The 17813-nt window shown below is 43.1% G+C and overlaps 1 protein-coding gene across 2 annotated transcripts in view; it reads left to right on the forward strand.

The window, feature by feature from the left end:
* Positions 1-17813, forward strand: part of LOC142210859 (paired box protein Pax-6-like) — a 72658-nt gene that overhangs the window by 31733 nt on the left and 23112 nt on the right. For both annotated transcript variants that reach the window (XM_075280326.1, XM_075280325.1), the window contains one exon: positions 7151-7309. In XM_075280326.1, the coding sequence (XP_075136427.1) occupies positions 7151-7309 (159 nt within the window). The remainder of the gene's footprint in view (positions 1-7150; positions 7310-17813) is intronic.

The following is a 17813-nucleotide window of genomic DNA, read 5'->3' on the forward strand; positions in this document are numbered from 1 at the left end:
TGTGAGACTATATATACAGTAGAGATATTACTGCCTATGTTGCAGTGTCAGTCTATATAGAATCACTTCACTGTGGTAATGGGAAGAATATGCAAATCTGTCTCCCAAGATGTAAACAGGGAGACAGTGCCTCTGTTTGCTGCCCTCTATAGCAAGCAACCCTGAACAACATGCCCGACTTCCCAGAAGCCTTTGCTGCATGATGCGAGGTTATAACCAAATCAGTTTCTCAGCTACAGACGGCACCGTTTCTGTCTCTTTGGACGTCATCAGCGCAGCACAGAGAGAACTTATTTGGTCTAAGTGAGAGGCTGTGAGACCAGATTGTGGGGATAACGTCACTCCTTAGGGAGAGACCACCTTCTCAGGTGTGTGGAGACTTATAGCCATAGTTGCTCCACTGCAAAGAAACATGGGAAGAATATGCAAATCTGTCTCCCAAGATGTAAACAGGGAGACAGTGCCTCTGTTTGCTGCCCTCTATAGCAAGCAACCCTGTGGTAATGTGAGACTGCACATATACAGTCCTATGAAAAAGTTTGGGCACCCCTATTAATCTTAATCATTTTTAGTTCTAAATATTTTGGTGTTTGCAACAGCCATTTCAGTTTGATATATCTAATAACTGATGGACACAGTCATATTACAGGATTGAAATGAGGTTTATTGTACTAACAGAAAATGTGCAATATGCATTAAGCCGAAATTTGACTGGTGCGAAAGTATGGGCACCTCAACAGAAAAGTGACATTAATATTTAGTAGATCCTCCTGTTGCAAAGATAACAGCCTCTAGTCGCTTCCTGTAGCTTTTAATCAGTTCCTGGATGAAGGTATTTTGGTCCATTCCTCTTTACAAAACAATTCAAGTTCAGTTAAGTTTGATGGTCGCCGTGCATGGACAGCCCGCTCTCAAATGATCTGAAAACAAAGATTGTTCAACATAGTTGTTCAGGGGAAGGATACAAAAAGTTGTCTCAGAGATTTAACCTGTCAGTTTCCACTGTGAGGAACATAGTAAGGAAATGGAAGACCACAGGGACAGTTCTTGTTAAGCCCAGAAGTGGCAGGCCAAGAAAAATATCAGAAAGGCAGAGAAGAAGAATGGTGAGAAGAGTCAAGGACAATCCACAGACCACCTCCAAAGAGCTGCAGCATCATCTTGCTGCAGATGGTGTCACTGTGCATCAGTCAACAATACAGCGCACTTTGCATAAGGAGAAGCTGTATGGGAGAGTGATGAGAAAGAAGCCGTTTCTGCAAGCACGCCACAAACAGAGTCGCCTGAGGTATGCAAAAGCACATTTGGACAAGCCAGCTTCATTTTGGAAGAAGGTCCTGTGGACTGATGAGACAAAGATTGAGTTGTTTGGTCATACAAAAAGGCGTTATGCATGGCGTCCAAAAAAAAGAGCATTCCAAGAAAAACACTTGCTACCCACTGTAAAATTTGGTGGAGGTTCCATCATGCTTTGGGGCTCTGTGTCCAATGCCGGCATCGGGAATCTTGTTAAAGTTGAGGGCCGCATGAATTCCACTCAGTATCAGCAGATTCTTGAGAATAATGTTCAAGAATCAGTGACAAAGTTGAAGTTACGCCGGGGATGGATATTTCAGCAAGGCAATGATCCAAAACACCGCTCCAAATCGACTCAGGCATTCATGCAGAGGAACAATTACAATGTTCTGGAATGGCCATCCCAGTCCCCAGACCTGAATATCATTGAACATCTGTGGGATGATTTGAAGTGGGCTATCCATGCTCGGCGACCATCTAACTTAACTGAACTTGAATTGTTTTGTAAAGAGGAATGGTCCAAAATACCTTCATCCAGGATCCAGGAACTGATTAAAAGCTACAGGAAGCGACTAGAGGCTGTTATCTTTGCAAAAGGAGGATCTACTAAATATTAATGTCACTTTTCTGCTGAGGTGCCCATACTTTTGCACTGGTCAAATTTCGGTTTAATGCATATTGCACATTTTCTGTTAGTACAATAAACCTCATTCCAATCCTGAAATATTACTGTGTCCATCAGTTATTAGATATATCAAACTGAAATGGCTGTTGCAAACACCAAAATATTTAGAACTAAAAATGATTAAGATTAATAGGGGTGCCCAAACTTTTTCATAGGACTGTAGATATACTGGCTATATGGTAATGTTGGCCTGTATAGAAATAATGGCATTCTCTATATTTTTCTCCAAAGTCCCATTTAGTTCTATTAATCCTAACGTAGTTCTAGATACTTGTAATGTGTGCATGGTTTATTCTGGAGTCAGTACACAAAGGTTGATATTGACTTTGACAGTCGGGTGACTCCACCCATGCGTGAATAGTTAAATCCCATCCAGGTCACTAGGGGTTCTGCAGCGCTATGTGGTCAGCAGCTGTCACTGGTGATTGACTGGTTTTAACACCAGAAATGACTGCAGCTTATAGCATCTTGTGTTGGTGAGCGACTTGCGCCCAAAGAAATTTGTGTCCGACATGACACTCATGTTTGAGGCATTTAATACCCTGCAGCCCTTGATAACCATAGTAACATGTACGACATCCAGTGGCTACTCCTGCCTGTAGGCTTGTGCTTTAGTCTAGTGATTCCAGCATGCTACTGCCGTGAGGGTCGGCTGCTCCGGGTTATAACAACCTGTTCTGTTCAAGTAGCACAGCTTGTATCATTCTGTTGGTGTCTATAGCTGAGCCCAAGGCTGGATGTTTTATGCCTTCGACAATGAGACGTGATTTGCATTGTGGATACAAAAGTGCATTAGTTATTCTGTGTTTTGTTCCATTTCAGTTAGATCAGGCAAGTAAATTATTTTTATTTACTAGTCAACTGGCAATGTGTTAAATCGCCCTACTGGAGACTTATCATTGGCCCTTAATAAAGGATTCTACAGCAATATCACACTATCTCACTTCAAGGGTGTAGTTACAGGGGATGCCGAAGTATCCAAGGCTTCATTCCTAAAAGTACCTCTGCCACTTCAAATCACCAGCACGGTAGCATGGTAGTTTGGATGCCATGTTATAGAATTAGGGATGTGTCTGTAAATCCCTATTGTAAGGGAGCCTTCACATGGAGTATACACTCCACTCATTCTGAACGTAAAAGATTTCAGAATGAGCACGTAAAACAGCTCTCATTGACCTGAATGGGCGCTGGCATACGAGCGCTACCCATTGAAATCAATGGGAGGCTTTTTTCCCTATTGCTTTCAATGTGATACGCGCATATCCATCTCTACTGCAGTACCTCCCAGTTGACTATTGGTGAAAAATACATAGTGATTCTACAACTTCTTATTCTCCCTTCTAGTAAAATTAGGAATTTCAACAGGTTTTTACAAGCACTTCAGCAACAAGGAATCAGTTTAACACCCAAAAGCCTGCCAACATATTCTCTTTAAGTTAAGGCACCATATTGTGGAAAAGCTGATTTCTTATTGCAGATTTTGCAGTTTTTTGAGCCAAAGCTTGGACTGAATTTACCAGAAAGATGATGTATAAGAGCTTCCTGTATACTTCCCATACATGTTGAAGTCATCCTTGGCTGTGGCTCAAAAAACGCAGCAAAATCTACAACAAAAATACAACTTTTCCGCAACATGGGTCCTCACCCTAAGGGCCCATTCACATAGGCACAAAGGAGGCGGATTATGGGACGTAATCCACATCATAATCCGCCCCCTCTCTATGGAGACCGCTAGCATTCTTTTTTCTGCTAGCGGCATGTTGAAGCGAGTTGCCCTTCCTTCAGGCGGATTCTGCAGCTCGTTGAGCCACGGTGTCCGCCTGGTAGCAGCAACCTCCGGAGTCAGCCCATTCAGTAGTCCTAGTTGTGGTTCCCCATGGTATTTTTCTCTGTGAGTTTTTTCATACACTGGTGGCCCGTGGAACCTTGGTGAATACAGCTAGTTCTAGCCTGATGGGTCGACATTGCATATTCTGGATAGTTTTTTCAGTAAATAAATAGCTACATACTTGAGAAGTTATACATTTAATACTTTATAAGGCTATGTTACCATATTTTACTAGTATTTGGTGAGGTGAAATTACATCAGATTTTGACAATTATATACCAATTTGGTTATGTTGTTTCCTGTGAGTATACCTGAATACATGATAGTTAAATTGGGAGAAAACGCAGTGAACAAGCTATTAAGGTTAACCATGAAAGACTATACACCTTGATGTCTCTGAATTGAGTTCTGTTTTTGTTCATCATTAGATGGGAGTTGCTCCTGTTTGTATAATGGTCACAGTATACATATTTGTGCGATTATATTTTGTTTCTTTTGTTTCCAATGAATCTTCTAAGGTATAAATCAGTCATTTGATAGCGATATATATATGTAATAATTGTTCAGCAGTGATGTTTTTTTTCTATTTCTTTTAACCAATGTTTTATGTGTTCATCGTGTTTGTTTGTGGGCTGAGGGTCATGTGATTATTTGTAATCAATTATTTTATACAGCTGTGTAAACACTAGTCTTGGGTCATACATACAAGGGTAAGATCTAGTAAGAATTTGACTATGACTAAGGGAGGATCACTCCTGAAACGCGTCAGTTGTTAATCTGCTGAACATTTACCAACGTTATACCATCAGATGTAACTTTTATGATGTTTTGGATTTGAATAAAGAAGAAATTTTTAAAGAAATTCTTAGTCTGCTGGATTTCCACTTTGGAATTTACATTCATTTGAGCCAACTCTGGAGAGGGAAGCAGCGACTGCGACAGTCATGGCAGGCGGGTTTTGACCCGAGAGTGACGTGGCTCCCAGTGTTACTCTCGGTGCCAAAATCTGCCCCACCGCCCTCCGTGTGAACTAAGCCTAAGGCTAAGGCCCAATGTAGCGGGCTGCAGCAAAGAAAAGCACAGTGGAAACGCATTGCAGTTTTTCCCAGAGTGCTTTTTACAGAAACTCTGCAGAGGTTTCCTCTGCGGAGTTTCATCTTGCATTACACCTATAGTGAAACTGCCGGTATTTCCGTAGGTATAATTGACATGCTGTTAGGGAATTGCTAGGATGACAATTTCCCAGTAGCTGCTGATGAATCCTGGAGGAAGGGGCACAAGAGACAGTGAGCCCTGGTCTGGAACCCACCCACTGTCCCTACCTGCTTGCCAGTCCTATCCTATGTAATAGGCAACAACTGGACGACAAAACCCTTCCTAACTATGTGACACACAAAATGCGGACAAGACAAACAACAACAAGGGAGGTCAGCTAGCCAGGGATCGGTAACAGTCGAGCGATGCAGTGACAAAATCGAAATCCAAAAGAATAGTCAATAGGGAAAGCCAAAGGTCAAGAATCAGAATACAAGCATAAACGGTGAGAGAAAAGCCAGCACGCACAATGCAATAGCAAGCACCAATGTGAATGTGAGCCAAGAATAAATAGGGAGGAAGAACCCGCCCTGAACCTGATAGGAAGGCAGGCTGTCAATCACAGGGCAAGACTAGAATTAACCATTTCATGAACAAAGGCAACCAAGGTGCAGGAGATGGGTGTGGTGGAAATTCAATTACAGAAATAGAGCCATGTTCACACAGTGCAACCAAAAACTCTAAGCAAGGAATTAAACTGCACACACCTCCTGCACCACAGCATGCGAGCAGAGGATGGCGCAGTGACCCGAACAGGCAGATACGTTACACATGCTGTGTTTTCCAAAACGGTAATAGTGGATCAGGAATCTTTTTTAACACTACTATGCTTCTAGATAAGAGCACAGAATGAGGCAGTAAATCAGTTAACAGCTTTCTCCTCCACCTCCTCTCTCTATAGAGTTCTGTGTGTGAACTTGCTACATATATAGATTCTACATAAACAGACTGAAAGGAGATAAGGAACGAGGAGAGCGGCCTAATGAGGGAAGAAGGAAACTGATTTAATTATAAATATTACAAAGTTTCACATTATTAATACTTGTATTACTATTCATTTATGAAAAGTTGTTTTATAATTGTACACTTTAATTATCATTTATAGTCTTTACCTTTTTGATCAGATCAATAATAAGGCTATTCGACCTAACACATATTTACTTCTTACCATACAAGATTCTTAAACTTCATGAAGTTGTTGGTTGGATTGAAACGCACAACCGTAGTATTGCAAGGAAGAGTACTAACCACTAGGCCATGGTTCTGCCCTGGTTTAGGGAGCACTCATACATTTATTTTATCACCTTTTAGCACTTGATTTCAATGAGAATTCATGATAGTTATTTCAGTACAAGCTTTTACCATGTAATGGCTCATTCACACGGGGCAAGAGGGGGTGGATTTTGGCAAATAATTCACATCATAATCCACCCCCTCACAATAGAGGTCTATGTAGACCGCTAGCTTACTTTTTTCAGTGAGCGGCATGTTGCTGATTCAGCCCCAGCGTCCGCCTCGTGACAGCACCCTCTAGACTAGGCCCATTCATTTGGGCCTACTCCGGAGCGTGAAGCCGCGACTGTCGGAATTCTTCCTGTGTCAGAATCAGGACCAAAGTATGCCATACTGCACCCCGTGTGAATGGGGCCTAACCCCGCAGTTTTAATAAAAATTGGCATATTATAATCTGGCATTTACTGCTAGAATTGAGTTTTCAAGAAAATTGAGCCAGCTTTATTTTTATTTCACGCCAGTTTTCTGGTGTAAAAAAGTTACAAACCTCTGATTTGTGACATCTAAAATGCCGGTTGCAAAATAAATTGTTGGCAACAGATTTATTATCAGTTATGCCAAATGATGTTGTAAATCTATGCCAGCAATGAGCTTCTGAGCAGGCACTGAAGTTAAAGACTCAACATCTGCAATACTATTACAGATGTCAGAAATGGGTTAAAGTCTATGACACTATTGAACAGCTGACATATAAAGAGATTTTATTTGGGGACCATAACATTTTAATCCAAATACAGCTTGCTCTAGTTAGGGAATTTCCTTTTGCATTTTTTTCCATAGGCTTCCCTGCAGAACTGCAGCAGAAAAATGCTAATAAAACGGTGTGACTGTGTGTGTGTGAATGGGGTGTCTTCTAACTCTCAGTATCCTTAGACATCCTTCACTAGTGCTTTCCGAGGTCACTGGCCAGCCACATATGTGACTCAGTCTTTGTATATGTCTTGCACCCACAGACAGTTGTCAGCAGCTGGACAGCAGTCTAGATTCAGAACATCAAGCAACAGCAGTAAATGATGACCTGGATGACTCTCAGATCCGATTGCAACTGAAACGCAAACTTCAGCGTAATCGAACCTCATTCACTCAGGAGCAGATTGAAGCGTTAGAAAAAGGTCAGTGGATTTTAAGTGGTTCACAACTCTGCTTACAATTAAAGATGTTGGGCATGGGAATGGAGCAATGACATATATGATGGACCCCACAAATAACATAAAGATTAGCTTCTGTATTCACACCAGCACACTCATGATGAACACTGTAACAATAAAATCCCTTTGTTTCTAATTCCATCCCAGTCTGAAATTTTTTCCAGCTTCCCAGTACATATTACAGTCACCTAAATGATTGATTCATGAAGAAAACTGAAAGAACAATTACTTAAAATTCACTTTAGATTTACCAATCACATCTGCTGGAAGTTTGTCCCAAGCCTCAGCTATTTTTTTTTTTTTGTAGATTGTGAGCCCCACATAGAGCTCACAATGTACATTTTTCCCTATCAGTATGTCTTTTTTTTGGAATATGGGATGGAAATCCAAGCAAACACGGGAAGAACATACAAACTCCTTGCAGATGGTTTTTTGCCCATGGCGGGATTTGAACACCAGGACTCCAGTGCTGCAAGGCTGCAGTGCTAACCACTGAGCCACCGTGTGGCCCCTCTCCCAAGCCTCAGCTATTGTGTCAGTATAATAATATTTTCTTACATTGCTTATAATCTCCCCCAACTCATTTCAGATTGGGACCCCATTTTCTTGCATTTACTTATTTGTTAGTGAAAACACTGTCCTTGTGAACCTTATTTATACTTTTAACTTACTTAAAGGTTTCAATCATTTCCCCATTTTTTCTTCTTTCCCCAAGGCTATATAGCAGGCATACTCAACTAGCAGACCCAGATCGCAGCCACCAGCCATCTTGACCCCTGCCTTCTGAATGACTCTTTCCTTACGACAACATTCTTGAGAAACCTTCATCTCTGCCCACTGTCCCTATTCTCCAACACTGATCCCTTGTACTAGTGGCAGCAGGGATCGGTAATCATGCCTGCTGCCTTCATATGTTAGGGCTCTTGTGCAGGCAGCAGGGACGATTACCAATCCCTACTGCTGCTTTGTGTAATCAGGGCTTGGGGACAGCGGACAGAAGATGAATGTTCCTCCTCGCCACTGTTAATATTATGTGTGGGGGCATCAATGGGTAATTATATTGTGTGTGGGGGATTAAGGCGTATACTGTGAGGAGGCATAATAATGGGGCATTATACTGTGTAGGGGTACTATTGTCTCCCACAGTATAGTGCTCCTCAGTGCCCCCAACCACCCTGTGGTGCTCCCTAGTGTCCCCACCCACAGTATAATGCTCCTTAGTGCCTCTACCCACAGTATAATGGCTCATAAGAAAATATTTTATCCTAATTCATCTTGTGCATCTTGTAGTCAGACGCATCTTTTTTTCTGAAAAATACTGTAAATACTGGATATGATCAGCTTGGACCCTTACTTGATGGTGAATGGATCTTTACAGGAAAACTCTACGAAAATGCAATGAAAAATGTGTTTTGTTCTGCATCAGGCTTTTTTCAGTATCTCACTACTTTGAGGCCTTGGCTAGGATCCCACATAACAGAAACTTAGTGCTTTTTTTTTTTAACTGTAATTTTTATTGAAGGTGTTTTAAATTTTACAAAACATCACAGAAACAAGGGGCAAACATAGAGAAAAAACAGGAACATATGGTAAAAATTAACAAGGCAAATAGCACTAGATCATTCCAGCGATGGGGACCATACAGCGGTCACCCTGGGACAGTGGTGCATATGCATACCGTAGAAGGAGGAACAATTTGGAAGACTGTTTGCCAAGATGTACATTTGGGAGGTTCAGGAGGTATATGAGGGGATCAAGCGGGACCCCACGGATAAACAAATCATCTGTAAGGGACTCAACCTCCGACCAAAAGGGGAAACTTAGTGCTTTTAGCTGCTGTGGTAAACTAGCAGAAAATGCTACATTTTACAATAACAGCAAAGTCCACATATTTTGGAAAAAAATAGGTTCGGTAAAGCTGCATTTTAGCTGTGGAATGGCAAGTATTTTCCTTGTATATTGAATAGCAGAAGAAAAAAAAGAGATAACAGACTTGGCTTTATCAGCAAAGTGCAATTAGCTGAACAATTGTCCTGCCGACACTGAGTAAGTAATGTCACTTGTTCTATCTCCTACCCTGTTTCCCCGAAAATAAGACAATGTCTTATATTAAATATGTATCTATAAATCCAGAGATTACTGTCACCGGATTTCTAGATTTTCTAGCTCCTTCAAGAAACATTCTGCAGTCTGAACTGAGAAGACAAGGTCTGTACATGAAAAGACTTTTGCAAAATTTTAAAAAAAAGAAAAGCAGAGTCTATTATGTGTTAACTTGCACCTTCTGCAAACATATGCTGGTAAAGGAAGGAGTCAGTAGTGCAGAGAACGGATGAGACCACAAGGCACCCAAGGGAAACCTGCTTGGGTGAAACTAGCACTGTTTCCGCTGAGCAGCAGAGCTGAGCTGAGATGAGCTCTGCACTTACTCAGCAGCCTCCAAGACTATTGCTGTATATCTAGAAATTTCCCCTGCTAATGTCTCCTAGAAGAGCACAACTCCCAACACTGTACTTATCCTGATCTCCCTAAATATTAACTACACTGGGCTGCATTACAAAAAGAAAAATGCTTTGAACCTGAATAACTTGACTAACTGTGACACCGGCAAAGTAAAACTAGTTTCACACCTGCACCCGGTCTCCGTTCAGGGATTCTGTCCCCGAATGCGCTTTAAAATTGTGGAGAGAAAAGTCCTGCAAGCAGCGCTTTGTAAGCGGATTGGGTTTCTGTTTTTGGGTCCCCAAGCAGACCCAAAGAACGAAAACCCAAACACAGCTGTGAACCTAGCTTAAATGAACTGGTTTCCCAAGGACTGCCCCTGAGATACCTATAGCTTCTGCATCATACTTTTCCAAGGAGGACAATTACTTTATAGGTCAGGGGGCAGAAGTGCAGAAAGAAAAGATTTTTTTACGCTTATTGAGCAGTGGTATAGTTATGGCGTGCAGGGATAACCATTAAACTGGTGGTCTGTGGTCTGCGACCTTTCTACATCATAAGCAGTTGGTACTCTTAGAAGGGGACAAGATAAGTAATAGATTTTCTGTACATATGAATGGGGCTGTTTCTGCAACATATGCTTGAAAAACAGATCTTGCCTAACTAACATGCTTGGCTTATGAGGAAGTAAATGGAAATCCTTGTTTACAGGCTACAGGCCATCGTACCTTCTAATGACCAATGAGGTGCCCAGAAGCCACTCTTGTACATAGCCTGTCTGAACCTACTATTCTTGTCCCGGGTCCTATGGTACTATACAGTAGACAGGCGACCTGGGAGGAGAATAGGAGGAATACACAGGCGTTGTATCAGAGCAGCTTCTGGGTACTACATCAATTGTCAGAAGGTACAGGATAACTATACAGTTAGTGCAGGGGACCTCCGGTACCGAAGGTATGCGGGGGAGGGTTATTCTTTGTGGGGGGACACTATTACAGTGACAGTGCGACCCCACACATTAGAAATAGTATTACTTATTTATGGGGGGAATATTACTGTAAGGGTATGTTCACACAGAGTTTTTCGCAAGCTGAAAAAATCTGCTTCAGGAACTAGGAAACGTTTTTTTGATGCTTTTTTACAGGATGCGTTTATTGTCGTTTTTTTATGATGGATTTTTCATCGCTTTTTTTTTTTTTGCTCCATCACAGTGTATGGACCTGGAAGCTTCTCTTTAAAAAAACGCTTGCGGTTTTTGACGCGGTTTTTGCAAAAACCACAGCAAAAACTGCATCTCATTTTTCCGCCTCCCATTGACTTCAATGGGTTTTTCCAGGCGGAATCCGCCTGAAGATACGTCATGTCGCTAGAGGAAAAAACTGTTTGTGATTCCCATTGAAATGAATGGGAGGCGTTTTTTCAGGTAGATTTTGAGGCGGATTCCGCGTCAAAATCTACCTGCAAAAAACTCTGTGTGAACAGACCCTAATAGTAATTATCCCCTCCCACAAATATAATACTACTATTTATGTGTGGGGGTGACTATTACCAGTGTGTATGGGGTGTTAATACCTGTGGGGGACACTGTTACTGTAATAGTGCCCCCAGTTAACAGTCCCCTCCTACAAAGGCAATAGTGCCTCCGAGTAATATCTACCCCCCCATATAAAGGGGAGGACTATTACCTGTGGGAGGAACTACTGTTTGGGGGGAGAACTATTTGGGTAGGTGGTATTCAGCACACTGTCAGTTTTACCATGATACACCCTGGTTGCAGAGATATTGGTGCTGTTAAGGCTACCTCTAAATCTCTGCACTGTCTTATATCTTAGTGTCATCACTGGACGTGGATGACCGCCCCCTGATAGCACAAGACTATAGAAATGTACCGTTGGGTAGGTGGGGATATGGTACCTCACTGCCCAATGATGATGATGTAAGGTCCTCCCCTCTGTCAATGCATAGATATCTCTGAGGCAGATACTGCAAAACTGACAGTGTGCTGAATTTGCAAAATGTCAGCTTTGCAGTGGTATATAGCATTGTGAAAGGTCCTCTTTAAAGGGATAGTCCAAAATGAAAAAAAAAAAAATGTATGCAGGTAGTACAGTAAAGATATCCATGCATTTATACTTCCCCTCCACTCCTACGTCAGCCACCTCCTTTGCAGGGGTGAGCCTGCTCCTTTCGCCGCCCGAGGCTAACTGCAGAAAGCCGCCCCCCCCCCGCCGGGAGGAGGGGGCGGATCGGGGGCGTGCCCAGGCGGATCGGGGGCGTGGCCGGCGGATCGGGGGCGTGTTTGAGTGAAGGGGCGGGGCTTAGCCCCGTTCACCGGCAGAGAGTAGTCCCGGAGACTGCCTGCTCTCTGCCTGAGCGTGAGGGGAGGCTGCTGGAGCAGTGCTGCTCCAGTGGCCTCCCCAAACCATCGCTCAGTGATAAGCCAGTCCAGGACAGCTTGTCCTGGACTGGCTTAGGTTAGCAAAAATGCCGCCCTCCCTGAGGCCCTGGCATAGTGCCGCCTGAAGCGCTCGCTTCAGGTCGCCTCATGGGAGGTGCGGCACTGCTCCTTTGCTGTTTGTATACAATGTAGCCATTTTGTTGAATCTGGCACCACCTATACCATACCTCCCAACTTTTAGGGTAAATTCACACAGGGTTTTTTGGCCTCCGCCTCAGGTTTCAGACCGAAAAACGGGTAGCTGCGACTGAATGCTGGTGCACTGCACTGGCATCCAGTTGCGCACTCTGCTCCGGATTAGGCCCAATGAATGGACCTAGTCGGGAAGAGGGAGTTTCTTCAGGCCAAATCGCAAGGCGAATCGGCTTGAAGAATGAGCACGTTGCTTCTTTTTTCTGGGAACCGGAAGAAACGGCTCCCAGAAAAAATAACTGACCGGCTCCGATTGATTTCAATGGGAGCCGTCTTTTTGGTCAGGATTTTGAGGCGGATACGGCCTCAAAATCCTGACCAAAAACCCCATGTGAACTTACCCTTAAATGGCAGAAAGAGGGACAAAATGTGGGTGGGCTGTGACAAATTTAGCCCCACCACTTCTAAATTGACTCCACCCATTCCCATCCATTTCTCATTGGGTACACCCTGCACCCCACATCTCTTCCCTCACAGTACACACTGCACCCCACACTACACCCATGCACCCCACATCTCCCCACACACAGTACACACTGCACCCCACATCTCTCCCCTCACTGTTCACCCATGCACCCAACATCTCCCCCCCACACAGTGCACACTGCACCCCACATCTCTCATACAGGAAGCCGTGCAGGACTGCGGGAAAGCACTCTAAAATTGGGACTGTCCTGCCAAATGTGGGATGGTTGGGAGCTATGCTTATACCAAGCTGGTATCAAGGGCAATCATGGCAGGTGAATTTGAATAAATAATGCACCTAGGCCACAGTATGCGTATCATTGCCTATAAGCTAAATCACATTTATTCAGTACTTATAGCATGATAAGGCATTAATACAAATTATTCAAAGTTATGTACATTATCCTTGTATGGTGGCACACTGCGCCTTTAAACATACATATTAAAGAGCTGTAGGTACTTTAAAGGGGTATTCCCACGTCGCATACTCGCTAGTCTTCGCTGTTGTAAATTCTTCTGGCTTTGTTGCGTCATTGGTGGGCGGGGTTACATATGCAAAGCCAGCGGCAAGAAGTCGTCGCTTCTATGCCGCTGGCCCTGCGTATGCGCTGCTGATACAGTTAGGCATCGGACGTACAGCCTTCACAATGTAATACAGACCCGGCATCTGCAGTAATAAAGAGGCGGATGCCGGGGAGTGTAGACGCCGGCACAGGTGCCTGCAACATCGCTACGCTCCTGCCCTGCATGAAGCCAGCAGCGGCAGGAGAGATGCTTCTATTCCTCTCCTCCGCTCCCCCCCCTCCCCTCCGGAATATCAACATTGCTGCTGCCGCTTCTGGCTTCATGCAGGGCAGGAGCGTAGCGATGTTGCAGGCACCTGTGCCGGCATCTACACTCCCCGGCATCCGCCTCTCTATTACAGCGGATGCCGGGTCTGTATTGGCGGCCCCTCCCCCCCCAAAGTGTAAACTACCCCCCTCCTCCAGGCTCGCTCCTGTGCACTTAGCCCCTCCTCCCTCCCCCCTCAGAGCAGCAGATACATCACTTGACTTATGACCAGATAAGTCAAGGGATGTGTCAACAGAGAAATGAATAAAGTAATATAGTGGACAAACAAAGCAGTTTTGCTGAAGCAATGTATTTAGGAAAAGTCTTACATTCACATTAAAAAGCAGTATAGATAGGATCCTTGTGATGGGACAACCCCTTTAAGCTGCATGGCTGAGCCCTTCTTGTGACACTGTACTATATCCTTGAAATTATGCTTTTAGAGGACAATATTCTGAAATACAACATGTACATTGTATACTATGTGTTCTGATTCTATATGACAATGTTAGAAACAAGAACAGAATATGGAGGTACTATAACAAGCTATGGATGCTTTATGACTTATTTATACAACAGGCATATGCACAGGTTGGGTCTTTGAGGTTTGCAGTGGCCCTGGACTGGCACACACTAGGAGGGGGTCTTTTTGACATCTCACCTGGATAACCTCTACTTACAGATAAACCCTACAGAATATACAAAACCTGCCTGAGAAAGAGGAAGTATGAATAAAGCACCTGTCACAGGATGTCATTGCAGACCTCCTCCCAGTCTGTTAGGGCGATGTTACCCAGAAATACTGCAGGCTCAGGACATTAAATGGAGAAGTAGATAACTTCTATAAACCATTTCACAAAAGGGCTTAGCATATTATATTAAGTATTCAAGGAACTGAAACTTTTTGCCCTGTACTGTACAAACAGGAGATGTGAATTGTCAAATTTGGCAAATTCACTTTAGTATCTTTTAGTGCCTATTTCCTGCGTCCTATAAAAATAGATCAGTGTACAGTTTCTCTTTTTATCAATAAACTACTTCTTAAAGGGTATTTCAAAAAGACTGCTTATAAAGGGGACAGTACAGTTTGGGCATCCATTTATTCTGGCAGCACTGGAGTGGATGCCCCTCTGTACTAGGCCAAGTAGCCAGTTGCCCTGTATTCTAAAAATCGGAAAGACAAGAAGCTGCAATCTTGAAAAACAAACACAGCAGGGATGAATCATGTTACTGAAGTGATCAACCATATAGTAAGCAGTATGTTCCCTGTACATGGTGATGTAACATGAAAGTATTTGCTTTCAGAGTAAATTGCTGTGTAGCTGCATAGCTATTGCCTGGATAGCAGCTGCCTAGAGCACTATACTACACATATACAATCAATGGGGCATACTAAAAGAAAAAAAAGTTTCTAAGCCGTTACAAAAGAAGAATAAGAGAAATGCGGAGGTGCAATATCCCTATGTATTGTAACAGATGCCCTATTACGCCCTATCAGGTCTAAAATATTATGCTGGAGGACATCTCATACACATATATAGTTAGGTAGAAATCATTATTTCTACGATAGTCGAAGGTCCTTAGACCTTCAGGAACTACATGTGTTATAAGTAGGTCACTAAGTGGCTATGGCTATGATGTTCTTAGAAACAAGTGATAATACATTAGTTTAGTAGTATTAGGGTTTGTATGAGATACTTGTGGTGAGGAATAGTTTGCTATTCTGCTGTGTGGTTAAGTGTGTTATTCCAGCATTATGTTTAGCTGTAGTTACATTAGGTTTAGGTGTTATATTATTTGTACAGCATTTCATTTGTTTTATGTACTGTTCAATACAGTATAAATGGATAAGACTATACCCGCAGTTGGTGGGAAATTCAGTTTGGAGCACTACATACAGAATAAAATAGTGTCCTGGGTTTGAGACTCTCCATGTCCCAAGCCCATAGATTGCAGACCCCCTCAATTAAGGAAAGGTAGGAAAGTGAGATCACTAAGTTCTCCCTCACTTTAATGCAAATGCCATAGCTCCCAATCGTCCCGCGATCCCGCACAACTTACTGCATGTCCCTCTTTGCCCCTGAAGTGTTTTGCTTATTAACAAACTTTCCCCCAATCACTACCCACTCTTGTAACAGTTAAAAGGTTGTAACTGGGATAAAAGCGGGTGGTGATCGAGGCAAAGTTTCACTACTGTACATCAGATGGTCACATGATAAGGTAGGCGTGTCTTTGTATCCCGTGCAGTCCTGGAAGAGGTGCAGAGTTGTGTGGTCTAAGGTACTGGGATGGGGGGATGTGTGGTGCAAGGTTGACTGTGTGTGGGGGAGAGATGTGGGATGAGGGGTGTACTATGTGTGAGGGGAAGATGTGGGGTTCAGGGTGTACTATGGGGTGCAGGTTGTACTGTGGAGGGATGTGGGGTACATGTTTGACTGTGGGTGGGGGGAGAGATATGGGGTGCATGGATGTACTGTGGGGGGGGGTGAAATGTGAGGTGCATGGGTGTACTGTGAGGGGAGAGATATAGGGTGCAGTGTGTGCTGTGTGTGGGGGGAGATATTGGGTGCATGGGTGTACTGTGGGGTGCTTAGGTGTACTGTGGGTGGAGAGATGTGGGGTGCAGAGTGTACCCAATGAGAAATGGATGGGAAAGGGTGGAGTCAATTTAGAAGTGGGTGGAGTTAAATTTATCATGGTCCTCCCACATTGTGTCCCTCTTTCTGTCCTTTAAAAGTTGGGAGGTATGCAAATGCTGTTGGATAAAGAAAATAAAAGAGTCTAAACTGATAAACCAGGAATTCAAGAGATAGGTTGAAAAACCTAAACCTCTCTCTAGAACTCTGGGGATGGAGAAGGATACAACAAACCATACATTAATTTACCAATCATATGCAAGAACATGCATTTCCAGTATCCAGTGATTTAGCACAGTTTAGGTATAGAAGAGAGACGATGAGAGATGTCAGATGTCATAGAATTGGTTGCAGACCTGGTTTCTGATGAACCTAAAAAGCTGGAGGAGTCAAGGGTCCCCTCATTGAATACCTTATCCCTTTATCCCTCCTAAATTTGGAGCAGGGGCAAGATATTACAATAAAGTCATCTGACAATGAAAGGAACATTGTCATTATGAATCAGAGGAATTATAAATCTATGTGAGAGAATATGGATGTGCCATGCTAAGAGATACTAACAGGTAAGCCTACTGTGAAATATAAGGGGGATTGCATGATATTTCAAGGGATGCAAAACAAAAGAGACTAATTGATGCAAATTATTTTTTGTATTCAAAGCATCCTATTCTGGCAGGCTTATATCGCTAGCCAGAGATTCACAAAGGTCTATTGTCCTTACAATCATACTCAGAATGTGAGCGTGTATGTAGATAGGGTCTTATGCCCATTTGTCCTGGGTTTGTGATCATATTAACACCACTGACGTGCTCTAGAGGAATTCAATTTACCTTTCATAAGGAGTTTGTTTTGCGGTTTATGCTGTTTATTCTGGAGTGCGATTTCTTCCTCTTCAAAACCTACATCTTCCACCAGCAGCAAGGTACAGCAATGGAGCGGCTGGTGGGAGAATGTAGTGGTCTTCAGGGAGGAATATCAGAATTGGACATCTTCGATTGGTCTTTGGTTAAGGTGAAATACCCGCTATTCAGGAATTTGAAAAATTTGTTGCAGCCTTAAATATGAATTAATGACCAATAGCTTCCTGAAATGGGGAAGTTATCACCTGAAACCTGTCAAGCGAGGAATACCAATGAGGCAATTCCTAAGGATCAGAAGAAATTGTAGCTCCATAAGAGATTTTAGAGAGTAAGCTGCTGAATTATCTGGGATGTTTAGGGCAAAAGGCTTTCATAATGAAGTTGTCAGCAAAGCTTACATTAATTCCTAGGAAGAGGGAAAATGATAAAAAATAATGAGAATTTGTTGCATAAGAGAGGTATAGAAATGGGGCCACATGGTGGCTCAGTGGTTAGCACTGCAGCCCTGCAGCGCTGGAGTCCTGGTGTTCAAATCCCACCAAGGGCATAAAACCATCCGCAAGGAGTTTGTATGTTCTCCCCGT

This window comes from Leptodactylus fuscus, chromosome 6 (genome assembly GCF_031893055.1).
Source record: "Leptodactylus fuscus isolate aLepFus1 chromosome 6, aLepFus1.hap2, whole genome shotgun sequence".
NCBI classification, from domain to species: domain Eukaryota; kingdom Metazoa; phylum Chordata; class Amphibia; order Anura; family Leptodactylidae; genus Leptodactylus; species Leptodactylus fuscus.